Source organism: Triturus cristatus, chromosome 8, assembly GCF_964204655.1.
Source record: "Triturus cristatus chromosome 8, aTriCri1.1, whole genome shotgun sequence".
In the NCBI taxonomy this organism is placed as follows: domain Eukaryota; kingdom Metazoa; phylum Chordata; class Amphibia; order Caudata; family Salamandridae; genus Triturus; species Triturus cristatus.
In genome coordinates, this window is record NC_140591.1 from 1618007782 (window position 1) to 1618025180 (window position 17399).

A 17399-nucleotide genomic window follows, 5' to 3' on the forward strand; every position below is an offset into this window, starting at 1 on the left:
GGCTACCTCCAACGCCACGAGACTTGGGCCTCTCCAGTGGAGAAGAGTACCTCGCCAAAGGACCGGAGGGCTGCATGGTCGTTGAGGTCCATAAGAAGACTTCGAAGGAGGTAAGGGAGTCATCGACCCCTAAACATCCAAGTGACACTCGAAAGAGTGAAACAAAAGCCCTGAGCGACACTCGTAGAGGTGAAGCCAAGTCCTCAAAAGGAGCTCTGCCGCCGAAGCACTCGACGAAAGCAACAGCCTCCAGGGACAGTCAACCTAGCGGGTCCTTCGAAAAGGACTCCCAATCGGTGAAAACCCTCAAAGACGTCGAAGGTTGCCCTCGAGAAGGACACCTCAGCGCCGAGGAAAGAAGGGCCGACATCGTCGACGTTGACGGCCTCTAAGCGAAGCGCTCCCACCCTCGAAGCCGTACATGCTGCCGAGATGGAGAGGAAGAAGAGGAGGCTCAAGGTCGAAATGGCGAGCATCCTACAGTGGAAAAAGGACTTTGACAAGAAGATGAGCCAATACACCATCCCGCCGAAACCGGCGGTCGAAGTCTAAAGGGACGACGAAGACGCGAAAACGCCCGAACCAGTCGAGGAACTGGGAGAAGACTACTATTTCGAAGGAGAAGGCGACAAAGATCTGCTATCCTACCGGGACTCGACGTCCTCGGAGGCACAAGATGTGGAATGGCAAGATCGCGACGCAGAATCACCGGAAGAAGGCGTAGACACTTACCCTTCGAGGACCTCGCCGCCAGACATAGGGATCTAGAACATGGTCGTACAGAAGGCTGCACAGACTTATGGAGTGAAAATGGAGGAGGAGAAGCCCAAGGCATGTTTCCTCCTGGAAACTCTACTGCCTCAACAGACTAGGAGACAATTCCTGCCCATGCTCCCTAGTGTGCTGGACCAGGGAAGAGAGGCCTTTAAGGAGCCAGCAGTATGCAAAGCTGTGACGCCAGGAACGGAGAAGAAGTACAAACATTCTTCAAAGGACCCTGCATACATCAAAGGGTCAGTGCCAGTCAACTCCATAATTGCAGCAACGGCTAGGAAGAGGGCTCATGTTCCCACAAATGCCGGACCACCTCCAGACAAGGAGATTAGCAGGATGAATCTCACAGGGAGAAAGGTGGAGAGAAATGCGGCAATACATTGGCGCATCGCAAATTCCAATGCCCTGATCAACAGACACGCATACCAACACTGGAATGAAGTGGGGCAGTTCCTAAAGCATCTACCTGACCAGTACCAACAAAGGGCGGCTCACCTGGTAGAAGAAGGAAAGAACATGGCGAAAACATGCCTGAAATCGGCATTGGATGCTGCAGAAACTTCGAGCAGGCTAATGATGATAGGAGTGACTGAGAGAAGACACGCATGGCTCAGAATTTCGGGATTCAAGCCAGAGATGCAAAGCAACATCTTAAATACACCCTTTAATGGAGAGCAACTGTTCGGCACACCAGTGGACGACAAGTTGACGCAGCTCAAGAGGGACAACGAAACAGCAATGTCCATGGGAGCGTTGCAGTTCATAGGAATGAGAAGAGGCACACCCACGAGAAGGCCGGGTGGTAGAGGAGGTAACGTGCCTAGCACATCGCACCAAACGTCCCAGCAAGGCTACCAAGGTAACAACCAAGGCCAGCAGTAGCAGGGACAACAGCAGCATAACTGGCTGTACCAGCCCCGGGGACAGTCCTTTTGAGGGCGCGGAAGAGGACAAACACGAAGAGGAGGCCAGCAGCCCTCCACCAAGTGACTCCACCATGGAACAGGCCCCCACCCTAGCAACACCTCGGGGTGGGCGGAAAGACATAAAGAAGAACTGCAGCCGAACGTTCCACAACAAGCAGTTCCTCGAACACTCAACACCAGTAGGGGGAAGAATAAGAGACTCCATCCAGGAGTGGAGGAAGGTCACATCGGACAAATGGATACTAAACCTCATACAATACGGATACTTTATAGAGTTAGAAAAACAGCCTCCGAACAGAAAACCAAGAAGCAAGGCACACTCAGCAAAGGAGCCCTAGCTCTTGCAGCTAGAGGCGCAGCTCCTGCTCAGCAAGGAGGCAATAGAGGTGGTACCCAAAAACCAAAGGAACAAAGGGGTTTACTCAACTTACTTCCTGGTGCCAAAGGTGGACGAAACACTAAGACCTATCCTAGATCTACAGTTCCTGAACAAATTCATAAGAACTCAAAGGTTCAAGATGACTTCCCTACAAGAGGTAGTACGACAAATACAACAAGGGTACTTCATGGGTACTATAGATTTAAAGGACGCATACTTACACATCCCCATCAACCACAAACACAAGCGCCTGCTAAGGTTTGTGATCAACCAAAACCACTACCAGTTCACAGTACTGGCATTCGGCCTGAAATCCGCACCAAGGGTGTTTACAAAATGCCTAGCAGCTCTCGCAGCACACCTACGAAGGCAAGGAATACACGTATACCCCTATCTGGACGACTGGCTCATAAAGGCAAGTTCGTACAGCCAATGCAAACTACACATCCAGCAGGTCATACTAACACTGACAAGACTGGGTTTCTTGATCGATTGGGAGAAATCGTCAACAGAACCAGAACAAATCAAGATATTCTTTGGGGCAGAGATCGACACCATACAGGCCAAAGTGTTCCCCAGCAGGAAGAGAACATTGGCGATACTGAAGGAAATACGTCATTACCGCAAGGGGCAAGTTCTGACAGTGAGAATGGCGAGCAAGATGATGGGAATGATGGCGTCATGCATCCACCTTGTCCCAAATATCCGACTACATATGAGACCATTCCAGGAATGGATCCATCAGCAATGGTCACAGGCAACAGGGAGTTGGGAAGATCTTGTGGTTGCCATACGCAGTAGGTCAGGAAATAGCATGGTTGAAAAAGGAAAACATATCACAGGGGAAGCCATTCACACAACCAACTCCAACAGTGACCATCACAACGGACGCCTCCCAGCTGGGGTGGGGGCACACACATGAACAAGCTCAAGGTGATGGGTCTATGGTCGCAGCAAGATGCGGTCAGACACATCAACTACCTGGAGCTAAAAACTGTGTTCCTAACCTTAAAAGCCTTTCAGAAAGTGTGAGAAAGTGGCTCTGTATATACTGTTCTCTAATAGGTACAGGGTGTACAGAGTCCACAGTCCCCCAGGGCTGATAGAGGTTAAAGTTAGGTATGACCTTACTCTCTAAAGTGGTAGCTTGGTCGAGCAGTAAGGCAGTACCAGAGGACAGTGTAAAGCATTTGTTGTACACACTCAGTCAGCAAAAGGTTTCACACACTCAATAACTGAACTCTAGCCCCTTCGGTGCTCATGACGGAACGGTTCCGTCATGAGCCACGGTTGAGCTGTGCTCATGACGGAACCGTTCCGTCATGACCACGCCCGCGCAAGATTCCGTCAGCACAGCGGCGGAATTTGCGCAGCATGGAAGGGGCTAGGCCAATGGTTTATATAAAAAATATATGCTTGTTTTATTTTAGAACCAACAAGTGGATTTAAAATATACTTTCTTAAAATGAGAAGTTGAATATAAATACTTTTGCAATGAGCAATTGATTTTTGTAAACAGTCACAGTTGGTTGCAATAAACAATCCTATTTCCTAAACACAACAATGCATTGAGCTCAATGGTAAATTCAGTTTATTTGTAACAGATTACTTTTTAGATTACTTTTGGAATTCCAGGTCTGGATCCTAGATCCAGTCCTGGGACAGTATTCAGAATCAAGTGCTGAAAGTCGACTTAATTACTGTACTGATTTTTAAATAATATTTAGCTATTTCAAAAGTTGACACTTAGAAAATATTTCAAAGAAAACATTCAATGGATCTCTATGGCAAGAAATTCAAGTTGCAGGTAGAGTACCTTATCGTTACTTTTGTAATCCAGGTCTGAGTACCTAGACTCAGCACTGGGGTCTTTATCAGAAACAGGTAAGTAATTACGTTTGCAGAAATTGTTCGATTTTGAAAGAATATTTCAAGATTGCAGAAATCAACACTTGGAAGAAATTTCACAGAAAAGCAGTCAATGGTTTCCTATGGAAGAAAAAGGAGTTAAAGGTAAGTGTAGTTGTGGGTACTTTTCAGAGTCAGTGCTGGGCACCGAGATCCAGCACTGGGAGCTCACCTAAGAGCAGGTGAGTAAATTCGTTTTTGGTACTCGGCTGATTTTTGGTGAATATTTTGAGTTTTGAAAAGTTCACACTTAGAAGAATTTCCAAGAAAAGGCCAGCCAATGTTACCCTATGAGGAAAATGAAGATCGCGGTTTAAGGGTAAGTTCTCGACTGGCAGAGTTGAAGTTCTGGGCATAGACTCAGGGGTCTCCCAGTGTCAGGTAGGTACAGTCAGTTCACCCTCAGCGGTTTCAGGACGGCCGGGTGCAGAGAGAGTTAGGCCCAATGTTAGCCTATGAGGAATAGGGGGGCCTGGTTTGGTGGCTGCTGACCAGCAGGCCACGCGGCTGTGGGAGCTGGGCTCCTGGTCACTCACTCAGGGCAAGTGGGAAAGTAGGCTAGTGTAGAGATTGCACTGCCAGGGCCACTCGGGCGGCTGGGTGCAGGGTGCTTTTGAGCCGTCGGGCGCTCAATGGAAATCAATGGGAATGTTCCGGTTTGGAAAAAGGCTGCAAGCTCGGGGACGAGGATGCTTCAGGTGCCACCACCACTTCGAGAGGTAAGTTGGGTAGTTGTAGGTTAGGTGGGTACCCCGGGATTGGGCACAGGGGGCCGCAGGGCGCCGGGTGCAGGGGTGCCTTTTGATGTCGGAAATCTTACCCTCTTGTTGATCGCGGTTGGGGTGGCACTCTGTTCTGAGGCTGCAGGCTTCTTCCGGAATGTCGAGGGGGGTCCTTGGGTGCCGGACTCTGGGTCACAGTCGCCGTGGGGTCGTCCTCCGGGTCTTTGTCCACTCCGGCACTGGCTAGGCTTGGCTGGTGCAGAGTGTGCTGGGTTCGCGGTTCCGGGCTGCTGCCAGGGGTTAGAAGTAGGTTTCTGAGTAGAGCCTCTACTCATGGGAGTCCCAGGGGCTTAGAGCCAAAAGGTAGCCAGGTCCTCCGGGGTTTGGTGAGGTTGCTGGCCACGAGAGATGCCGCGCTGGTGCAGGTCCGGGAGTCGACAGGCCGGTAGGGCTGGGGCCAAAGCAGTTGGTGTCTTCTTCCCTTTTTAGCAGCTGCAGGGCAGGTCTTTGTTCTTCTTGCTCTTCTTGTAGTTTTTCGAATCTGGAATCTGGGGAAGAAAGGTTCAGGGTGCCCCTAAATACTAGATTTAGGGGCGTTGTAGGTAGGTGAAGGCCAGGGACCAATGGGTCCTGGTCCTGGGGTGGGTACACCTCCTATCCTGCCTCTCTCCTGTGGGAGGGGGGCAGTAGCCTAATCCTGATAGGGTAGGGCCTCCCATCTTCAAGATGGCGAGAGCCCGGAGATGTGTTTCACCTCGCCTCCCCCACCTGAGGGATGGGGTGGGCAGGCTGGCACATCCCCTGTCCTTGTATGGGGTTTCCGGCCAAGCTTCCCGCCAGAGTGGGGGGTTGCAGTGGCCTGGGGAAACTCCAAATTGCGGCATGCCTTTGAAGCTTCCCTTTTGCTCATCCTGGGGGAGGAGATTTCTCACCTCACCCAGGATGTGCATTGTTGCAGGCCCGGGAGAGCAGGGGCTCTCCCACCCAGGGGTCCAGCAACGTGTCTGCTGTGTGGCAGCCTGGGCAGCCTCAGAGCAGACGTGGATTGTAGGTCAGCTGTAAGGGGGCATCTCTAAGATGCCCTCTGGGGTGCTTAGTACATTAAATCCCACACTGGCATCAGTGTGGGTTTAATGTGCTGAGAAGTTTGATACCAAACTTCCCAGTCTTCAGTGTTGCCATTATGGTGCTGTGGAGCTCGTGTTTGACGAGCTCTCAGCACCATGTACTCTTAAATGGCAGCACTGCACTTACAGTGCCCAGGAATGGACCCGGGTACTGTAGGGGCACAGGGCTCCTGCTCCTGTGCCCACACCATAGGTGTAAGGCACCCAGCTAGAGGGGTGACTGATATATGCCTTGGCAGTGTAGGTGATGGGCATGGCACACAGAGATGTGTGCCATGTCGACTCTTTGTTTTGTCCTGCACCCAGACACTCAGCCTGCAAAGGCAGTGTGTGTGTGTAAGGGTACAGGGCCTCTAAGGGTGGCACAACGAGTGCTGCAGCCCCTAGAGGCCTTCCCTGGCCACAAGGCCCTGGGTACCTAGGGTACCATTTACCAGGGGCTGACATGTGGCTAGGGTTTGCCAATTTGGAGTTTGTGTGTTTTAAGGAAGGAACATAGGCCCTGGGCACCTGATTGGCAGGAGTCCAGGGTACACTTAATCAAAGTACATTCAGCAATTTAGCAAAAAGTGGGGGCATACCATGTAAGAAAGATGGCACTTTCTCACAGAAAGAGCTGTACGGAAACAGGGTTTTGGTACAAACAGACAACACAACCACCATGTTCTACATGAACAAGGAGGAACACAATCTGTGGCTCTATCAGGGCTAGCATAGGAAATATGGAGATGGGCCATCCCACTAAAAATAGACCTACTAGCAATACATCTCCCGGGGAAGGACAATGTGGAAGCAGACCGACTCAGTAGGCAGCCGTCTGCATCACACGAATGGGAGCTCAACCAGCAGGAAATAGAGAAGCTTTTCCAGAAATGGGGTACTCTGCAAATAGACCTATTTGCAACACATCAGAACACTTCGCATCCAGACAACCGGACCATCGGTCCCAAGGGAATGTGCTATGGATAAGTTGGTCAAAGACATTTTCCTACGCTTTTCCCCCGATACCACTGATACACAGGGTACTCGGCAGATGTAGAATCAGCAACATGACACTATTACTGATGGCACCTCAGTGGGCCAGGCAATCCTGGTTCTCACAGATGGTGGAAATGGCACAAGAACCAGCACACAGGTTACCAAGAAGAAGGGATTTGTTAACAATGCAGAACGGAAGGGTGCTTCACCCAGAACCAGAGGGTCTCAGCCTAGCACCATGGGTCCTGAAGCCTAGATTTTGCGCATCTAAAACTACCAGCAAGTACTATGGCAGTACTCAGGGAGGCAAGGAGGCCTACCGCGAGAAAGTGCTACATAGCAAAATGGAAAATGTTCTCCCAATGGTGCATCAAGGAGAACCTGCAATGAAAGGTCAAAAGGGAATCAATAGTACTAAAGTACTTAAGGCACCTGTTGCAAAGCGGATTAAGCTACACATCCCTGAGGGTGCACTTGGCTGCGGTAGTGGCCTACACAAGAGGAGAATAAAGGGAAAAGTTTCTTCACCTCTCAAGTGGTAAAGAGATTCTTGGAAGGGGCGAAGAGAATAGCACCCCCAAAGAGGATGCCAGCACCAGCATGGAACCTCAACGTAGTGCTAACTCAATTGATGAAGGCACCCTTTGAACCTATTCACAAGGCTACACTGCACATGCTCACACTAAAGACAGCCTTCTTAGTGGCTATCACGTCACTATGAAGAGTAAGTGAGTTGCAAGCTCTGACACTCCAAGAGCCCTACTTACAAATACACAAGGACAGGATTGTAATGAGGACGGACCCACATTTCATGCCAAAGGTGGTGTCCCGGTTCCATATTAATCAAACAATCCAAATACCAAGTTTTTTCCAAAAAACGACCACAAGAGCAGAAAGGGCTCTGCACACACTAGACGCCAGAAGGGCTGTAATGCACTATATATAGAGGACAAAGGAGTGAAGGAAAACAAAACAGTACGTTGTCACCTTTGCCAGCAGTTTTCTGGGAAGATCGGTCACCAAGAATACCATTGTATGATGGATTGCGCTGACAATTCAGCTCTGCCACAAGCAGGCAGGACAACAGTTACAAGGAGCAGCTCAAGCTCACCAACAAAGAAGAAAGGAGCAACAATTGCGTTTCCAGCGAACACACCTATCCAAGACATTAGTCAAGCAGCAACATGGTCTTCAGTCCATACGTTCACTAAGCACTACTGTGTGGATATCCAGATGAACAAAGAAGCGCAAGTGGGACAGAAGGTCCTACAACACATATTCAGTAACCAGTGCTCCTCTTCCACCCAGCCACCGCAGTAAGGACAAACCGCTACAAAGTCTATGCACAGCATAGTGAATCCAAAAAGATTCACGCTGCAAAACGTATAGTTTCTTACCTGTCGTAGTTTTGCAGCTTGAAGACTTTCTGGATTCGGTAGCGAACCCACCCTCCCCCGCCAGAAAGTTGAGACCAGAGGAAAGGGAATTAAAGGGAACAAGACTTTAGAAAGTAACAGGGAAAACAAGATTAACACAAGACAAGAAAAAAGAATCCGAAGATGGCGACCAAAGGTGGGAGCTTCCGCAGGAAGCGCTCTGACGTCACGAAGGACACCAAATGGTGGGACGTCCCCGCCCCCCTGGGCCACGAAAAAAAAAAAGAGAGAAAGTACTACGATTCCGGACCCAACCACAAGATGGCGGAATAATGCACAGCATAGTGAATCCAGAAAGTCTTCAAGCTGCAAAACTACACCGACAGGTAAGAAACTATACGTTATTGAGCTATAACTTCTGCAGAAGAAGGTATCAACTGTGTGTTACGTGTGTGTGCCGTGCACCATGAAGGTCACCGTGTGTGGCAATCTCTTCTGGCTAGTGACATTAGGCTGGTTAGTTGCAAGACTGTTTCACCCTGAAAACATAGCTGAAATGACTGGGCTTCAAAGCCGCATACTATGTTTTGTAAGTGGTCACAACTCGGCACTGTCTATTTTTTAAGTACTTCATCTTTTTTCCCAAGTAGAACAACTTCTCCAGCCTCTGCCACAGGACCCATTGGTCTTGCATTGAAGTGACGTTTTACACACTGAGCATAGCAAACAGTATATCTTTGATTTGAATCCAATACCAGACTCCGGAAAAATCAATTAGGCAGTTTCTCACCGACAGAGGACGCCTTTGCCAGACAAGCTTTCAAGACACCATTGTTCATTGCAATGTCTTGCGCTTCACCAAAGGATCCAAACATTGCTCTTCGTTGTCCAAGGGCGCAGCGCTCCTTTTCCAGTTCTGTGTGCTCATTGGCGTACTCTGCATAACAGCCATCTGGGAGCACCTAATGGCAAACACTCAACAGCAGATCTAGAGCGGAGACCCATTTGGGGCAGAGTCCATCGAAATGTGTTTTTTGATTTCTATGCTTGATGGTGCTGCTTTTTTCCTAACTTGTTTTCTTCTCATATGTTGGAATTGGATGAGTCTGGGTGCGAGAGTAAGAACAGGTCACATACCTGTTGATTCTGCAATTCTCTTCCTGAGAACATCCTAGTCATGACAACCCATCAACCTTGGCTGCTTTGGCCCAGGTCTACGCTCCATGATTGTTGAGGTACATGGGGATGAGGCACCTTGGTATACCTAGAAGGTGGCTGAACATGAGAGGACCGCTGGGTGTCTGTCCTCCATATGTACTTGTCCTCAAAGCTTGCAACCAGAAAAGGAGCTTGGACTGAAAGTACCTAGTTTACAGGTATATTCTTACTATTCAGCCATCATGTGTTTTAGGAGTCCATCTTTTTGCATTCCCAGATGCTGCTGTACTTGCACTTGTCTGATTGCACTGTTCTGTTTTCATATATCTATCCAGTTATTCCAGCTCTGCCTATGTCCACGCAACCTTTTTCAACGCCACGTTTCCTTGTACTCCGATACCTCCTTGTGCTTACAGTGATTTATTTCCTGACGTATATACCTTTTCTGTTGTGCATGGACGTTCAACTCTACCTCTTTTGAGTCATTTTCAAGCATCTTTTTCCATTATGTTCAACTTGCACACGTGTATCCATTTTGTTTAATGTTCATGTGTGTATGCATCGGTTTACACACGGGTACCTATTGTTTCACTTCCATGTGAGTACCTGCTATGTTCTATTTCCATGTGGATATACTTATTCTCATCACTTTCCACGGGTGTGTATCTGTTCTGTTTCACTTTCACGTGTTTATATCCAGTATTTTTACACATATGTTCCTAATGTGTTAAATTTTAACATGTACATACTCCTACCAATCCACAGTTCTTGCCTGTGTATGCCATACGATTTACGACGATTGCTCCCTGTTTTTCTGCTGTTTACTCACCACACGCTGTGCCTCTTTCACACTGACCTTACTGTTCTTGGTTAGTGGGGTACGGGACGCTGCTGTGGTTATGTGCATTAACTGGGAACAGTAGACTAAGATCACAGATGCTGTTAATCTCCGTTTGACCAGGATCTTTCTAATCTGTCTTTGTGTCCTTGTCGTCCCAATTCTCTGCAGCTGTGGAAGGGCAGGTGGCAAGGCAATGACATTGTAATTAAGGTGCTGAAAATTCGAGATTGGACCACTCGGAAAAGCAGAGATTTCAATGAAGAGTATCCCAAACTCAGGTTTGCTTTCCTGTCGATTTGCCTGGAATACGAGGCATTTTAAATGTGTATTCAAGCAACTTTTATCAAGCCACCTTCTTTGAATGATTATTCATGAATATGTTTATATAGTGCTGCAGCTTATTCTGATGGTTCGATTAGGGTGCTGGATTCCAGTTTCTTGCGTTGGTCTGGCTCTCATTCCAAGGCCAGTCTAGATAGCTGTGTTTATGATGTGCAGATGGGTGGCTTCTGACCTCTGATTGGATTCAGGTTGCATCAGGGTCAGGGCACCCAGAGACTTGACTGTATGCTTTGTTGTTTGATCGCTTGGTGGTGGATCAGATTGGGGTGCCTGATCAGAGCTTTGGTGAGGAATGCATTGGGATTGACACCAGTAGGTCTTTGTGAATGGCCTGTAGGGTCTTACATTTAATTCTTGACTCGACTAGGGGCCAACAGAGTGCTCTCAGGGCAGGTTTCATGTGGATGTATTCTTGGAAGTTCTGTACTCCCTGCAGTTTGCCAATACTCTCTGCACGTGGCATTTGTTGTTTCCTTTTTGGGGGGGGGTGGGGGGGGTGACATCATAGATATTACCCTGATATGTGCCATCATATCATGTTCACCAGTAAGGTAATATATTGTGGATAAAGCACCAGTTTTGCAGCGTGAATCTTTCTGGATTCACTATGCTGTGCATTATTCCGCGATCTTGTGGTTGGGTCCGGATTCGTAGTCTTTTCTTTGTTTCTTTTTTTTTTTTTTTGTAGCCCAGGTGGGCGGCGACGACCACCATTTGGTGCACCTTCCGTGACGTCGTCGTGCTTCCTGCGGAAGTCCCACCTTTGGGGCGCCATCTTCAGATTCTTTTTTCCGCCGTTGGGTCTGGATCGTCATCGAGAAGCTCCAGAGTTACAACCGAAGGAAGAAGAAAGAAAAGCGAGTTTTGTCGACAAATACATCGGAGATATCACAGGAAAGGAAGATATTTCATCAGGAGCGCGAAGAAAGGAAGTTCAGCGCCCTTTTCTTCGACGACCTTGGAGAATGCGCACTCAGAGGCCCTGAGCGCAATGGACAAGACGCCATTCAAGTTCTGCCCAAACTGCCACCACAAGTTCGCGCAGAAGGACCAGCATCCGGTCTGCAACCTCTGCCTACCGGTCGAACACCAGAGTAAGGACTGCAACGCCTGCTCAGCCTTCGCGCCGAAGACGATCTGGGTGAGAGATCGGCAGAGAAGAGCCAACGCCAGCATGGATGGCAAGGGTAAGGCCCCATCGCTCTACGATCTGGGCCTCTCCGCGGACGACGAGGACAACGTCGCCGAGACAGCCGAAAACTTCACGGTCGTAGAGACCGACAAGAAAAAAGAAGACGAGGTAAGAGAATCGTCGAGCGCAAAACAGAAAGTACCTCGAAAACACGAGGTTGACTCGAGAAAATCTGAGTCTAAGTCCACGAAGGGAGCCCCGGCGCCGAAAACTTCGACGACCAAAGTGGGAACCATGGACAAGAGGCCGAGCGGATCCCTAGAGAAGGACTCCCTGGTGCCGAAAGACGCCGAAAAGCAAGGGTCGTCGAAGACAACTCAGGAAACGGGCCGATCAACGCTGAAAGAACGGTCGACGTCGACGCAAGTTTTGACGAAAAGACCCGCGGTCGACGCCGAAAGCATCTCCGAGATGGAGAAAAAGAAGAGGCGGCTCGAGGCCGAAATGGAGAACATCCTTCAAAGGAAGAAGGAGTTTGACGCCAAGATGAAGGAATTCAAGATTCCAACGGTTTCATCGGCGGACGTCGTCGAGGTCAAGGACGAATTCGACACCGAGGGACTGATGAGGGGTCTCGAAGAGGAAGACGAGACCTATTATGCCGAGGAAGAAGACCAACAGTCGGTCTACGGCTCTGCACCATCTACCAGCCACGAGATCGCATGGCAGGATCTCGACACCGAAAACCCGGAGGAGACCGTGGACACGTACCCTTCGAGGCCTTCGCCACCCGACGACATCGGGCTGTACAATATGGTGGTCAGGAGCGCAGCGACAGCCTTCGGCGTCAAACTCGACGAAGAGAAGCCGAAAGCCGATTTTCTCCTCGAGACCCTGCTCCCCATCCAGACGAGGAGCCAGTTCCTCCCCATGCTACAAAGCGTGATGAATCAGGGGAGAGAAGCCTTCAAGGAACCAGCGACCTGCCGGTCGATCACGCCCAGGACTGAGAAGAATTATAAGCACTCTTCCCTGGACCCCCCTTACATCAAAGGTAGCGTGACCGCCGACTCCATCATAGCTTCCACGGCCAGGAGAAGGGCCAACGTACCAGCAACCTCTGGCCCACCACCTGATGAAGAGAGCAGGAGGATAGACCTCACAGGAAGAAAGGTCGAGAGGAACGCCGCTATGCACTGGCGCATGGCGAATTCCAATGCTCTCCTCAATAGACACCAGTACCAGCACTGGGACGAGATGGGGGAGCTAGTAAAGCACCTCCCGGAAGAATACCGCCAGAGAGCCTCACACCTAGTAGATGAAGGCAAAAACATCGCCAACTCCTGCATAAATACGGCGTTGGACGGGGCAGAGACTTCAGCAAGACTCATGGCCATAGGGGTCACCGAGAGAAGGCATGCATGGTTAAGAATTTCGGGATTCAAACCGGAGGTGCAGAACAACATCCTTAGCACCCCCTTCAACGGAGAGACACTGTTCGGAGCAACAGTTGACGAGAAGCTCACCCAGCTGAAAAAAGAAAACGAAACGGCGAGGTCCATGGGGGCCCTTCAGGTGAGGGGAATGAGGCGAGGCAACCCCTCAAGGAGACCCTACGGTAGGGAGGGAAACCAGCAGGGGCCGTCGCACCAGACGTTCCAGCAGGGTCAGCAGGGTGAAGGTCACGGACAGGGTCAACAGAAGCAAAACTGGCAGTACCAGCCTCGGGGCCAGTCCTTTCGCGGGAGAGGGAACGGACGTGGCCAGAGAAGGAGAGGGGGGGACCAGCCCTCATCAAAGTGACTCAGCACGCAGGAGGACGCCTACCCTCGACATGCCCCCAGGGGTGAGGCGCGAAACAGTAACATCGAGGGGGAGAGAAGGATCAAAAGCCTACGAGCATACAACACCAGTAGGCGGAAGGCTGAGGTTCCACCTTCATGAGTGGCGGCGTATAACCACAGACAAGTGGATACTGAACATCATGCAGTACGGATACTGCGTAGATTTGGAAAAGAAACCGCCAAACAGGAAGCCAAAGGGAAGGCAAAGATCGGCTCAAGAACTGACCCTACTCGGAGAAGAAACACGGAAGCTTCTAGAAAAGAGAGCCATAGAGCCAGTGCCGTTCAGAGAACGCAACAAGGGGGTCTACTCAAACTACTTCGTGGTCCCGAAGGTAGACGGGAGCCTCAGACCCATCCTGGACCTGCGATACCTAAACAAGTTCATCAGAACGCAAAGGTTCAAGATGACTTCGCTGCAGGAGGTTCTGCCCCAAATAAGACACGGAGACTTCATGGTCACCGTGGACCTCAAGGATGCCTACCTGCACATCCCAATAAACAGAAGACACAAGGGACTTCTAAGGTTCAACATCGACCAGGAACACTACCAGTTCACAACCATGGCATTCGGATTAAAATCGGCGCCAAGGGTTTTTACAAAATGCCTGTCGGCGGTCGCGGCCCACCTACGAAGGCAGGGGATACACGTCTACCCCTACTTAGATGACTGGCTGGTCAAGGCAAACTCGCGCGAAAAGTGCGAGAGGCACGCAAAACTCGTAACAGTCACTCTCACGAACCTGGGGTTCTCGATTCACTGGGGGAAGTCGTCGATGGAACCAGAGCAGGTGAAGATTTTCCTAGGGGCAAAAATCAACTCCCTGAACAGTACAGTGGTGCCCAGCGACAGGAGGACAGATGCCCTACTGAAGGAGACGCGGCTCTACCAGAAGGGGCGAGCTCTGACAGTGAGGTCAGTGAGCAAGATGATGGGAATTATGGCGTCGTGTATCCAGCTGGTGCCGAATGTACGCCTGCACATGAGACCATTCCAGGAATGGCTACAACAGCAATGGTCACAAGCAAACGGAAGTTGGGAGGATCTAGTGGTTGTTACGCACGCAGTGCAGGAGGAGATAACTTGGTGGAACAGGGACAACATGACAGCAGGGAGAAGCCTGACACCACCAAACGCAACAATGACCATTACCACGGACGCATCGCAAAAGGGATGGGGAGCGCACATGGACAACCTCAGAGTGAGGGGTCTGTGGGCTCCAGCAGATGCAGTTCGCCATATCAATTACCTCGAGTTGAAGACAATCCTGCTAGCCCTGAAGGCATTCCAGAGGCACCTGTACAACCAGAGGGTGTTGGTTCAAACAGACAACACCACGGCAATGTTCTACATCAACAAACAGGGGGGGACACAGTCGTTCCCTCTCTCCTCTCTGGCTCAGGAGATTTGGAGATGCGCCATACCTCTCAGGATAGATCTACTAGCAATTCACCTACCGGGGAAGGAGAATGTGGATGCAGACTGGCTAAGCAGGCAGACCTCGGCATCGCACGAGTGGGAGCTCAATGGCCAGGAAACGGAGAAGCTTTTCCGGAGTTGGGGAACTCCCACAATAGACCTATTTGCAACACGCCAAAATGCAAAATGCCAAAGCTTCGCGTCCAGGCAACCAGATCAGCAATCCCAGGGAAATGCCCTATGGATAAGCTGGTCGAGGACATTTGCCTACGCCTTTCCACCGATACCCCTGTTGCACAGAGTGCTCGACAAGTGCATAACCAGCAACATGACTCTGATCCTAGTGGCTCCGCAGTGGGCGAGGCAGACATGGTTCTCACAAATTCAAGAAATGGCACAAGGCAATCCGTACAGGTTCGAGAGGAGAAAAGACCTGCTCTCAATGCAAAACGGAGAGGTCCTGCACCCAGAGCCAGAGACCCTCAACCTGGCGGCATGGCTCCTGAAGACCTAGAGTTCGCACACCTAAGATTGCCTCAGAGCACTATGCAAGTGCTACGGGAGGCAAGGAAGCCAACTACACGAAAATGCTACAGCGCAAAATGGAAGAGATTCACGGTGTGGTGCAGGAAAAAAGGCCTGCAAAACAGAATGACAAGAGACTCAACAGTGCTGAGGTACCTCACACACCTTCTAAAGAGTAACCTCTGCTCGAGCTCCCTAAGGGTACACCTAGCGGCGATCGTTGCCTACACCAGAGGTGAAAAAGGTGGAAGTTTCTTCACCTCGCAGGTGGCGAAGAGATTCATGGAGGGAGCCAAAAGAATGGCCCCTCCGAAAAGGTTGCCGCCGCCGGCATGGAATCTAAACGTGGTTCTGACGGAGCTCATGAAGGCGCCGTTTGAACCCATTCACAAGGCCACTCTGCAAATGTTGACGATGAAAACGGCCTTTCTAGTGGCCATAACCTCACTACGCAGGGTGAGCGAGCTTCAAGCACTAACGCTACAGGAACCCTATATTCAGATTCACAAAGACAGGGTAGTCCTGAGGACGGACCCACACTTCATGCCCAAGGTGGTGTCGGCGTTCCACATGAATCAGAGTATTCAGATACCAAGTTTCTTCCAAAACCCGACTACAAACGCAGAAAAGGCCTTGCACACCCTCGATGCCAGAAGAGCGGTGATGTAATACATTGAGAGAACCAAGGAACTCAGGAAGTCGAAGCAGCTGTTTGTGTCCTTTGCTACTAGCTTCATGGGTAGGCCAGTGACTAAGGGCATTATCGCTAGGTGGATTGCCTTCACTATACAATTCTGCCACAAACAGGCTGGACAGGAGCTAGCGGAGGGGCCCCAGGCTCACTCCACAAGGAAGAAGGGGGCCACCGTTGCCTTCCTGGCGAACACGCCCATCCAGGACATTTGTCTCGCGGCAACTTGGGCATCTGTGCACACGTTCACGAAACACTACTGCGTGGACATTCAGATGAATAAGGAAGCACAGGTCGGACAGAAGGTGCTTCAACACATTTTCAACGACCAACGCTCATCTTCCACCCAGCCACCACAAAATTAGGAAAACCGCTACAAAGTCTATGCACAGCATAGTGAATCCAGAAAGATTCACGCTGCAAAACGAATAGTTTCTTACCTGTTGGTGTAGTTTTGCAGCTTGAAGATCTTTCTGGATTCACTAGCGAACCCACCCACCTCCGCCAGGAAGATGAGGCTGGAGGAAGAGGGGGTGAAATGGAAAAGATCAAAGAAATGAAAACGTACAGAAAAATGGACAAGAAGGATTAAGCAATCGCCTAGGGTTTAAAAAAAAAAAAGAGAGAAAGGGGAAAAAAGAACCCGAAGATGGCGCCCCAAAGGTGGGACTTCCGCAGGAAGCACGACGACGTCACGGAAGGTGCACCAAATGGTGGTCGTCGCCGCCCACCTGGGCTACAAAAAAAAAAAAAAACAAAGAAAAGACTACGAATCCGGACCCAACCACAAGATCGCGGAATAATGCACAGCATAGTGAATCCAGAAAGATCTTCAAGCTGCAAAACTACACCGACAGGTAAGAAACTATTCGTTATACAGGGTGGAGTCCACTGTAATGGGTGCTGGTAAATCCCTGTAATGCAAAAAGAACTGTGATGGACAGAATGCAGATCAATGTCATACATTCACCCCAGTACAGAGATCTGGGCCTAAATCCATCGTTTTTTTGCTCACCATGCCATTCCAGTTTGGACTCAGCCATATGCAAATCAGTCTTGACCATGTGCCCCATGGAAACAGTCCATCCCGAACTGCCAGGCCAGGCCCTCCCTGGACTGGAAACAAGCATCCTAGGACCGGTTTCGGGGTTACACCCCACTTCAGCCAGGATAGCTTGATTCCAGTCTGAGCATGCCCGTCCCACCCGGGGTGAGAAATGCAAAAAGAACTGTTGATGGACAGAATGCAGAACAAT

At 50.0% G+C, this 17399-nt stretch overlaps 1 protein-coding gene across 2 annotated transcripts in view; it reads left to right on the forward strand.

Moving 5' to 3' along the window:
* ILK (integrin linked kinase) overlaps nucleotides 1-17399 on the forward strand; it is a 363205-nt gene that overhangs the window by 278991 nt on the left and 66815 nt on the right. For both annotated transcript variants that reach the window (XM_085623554.1, XM_085623555.1), the window contains one exon: nucleotides 10358-10467. In XM_085623554.1, coding sequence (XP_085479680.1) covers nucleotides 10358-10467 — 110 coding nt within the window. The remainder of the gene's footprint in view (nucleotides 1-10357; nucleotides 10468-17399) is intronic.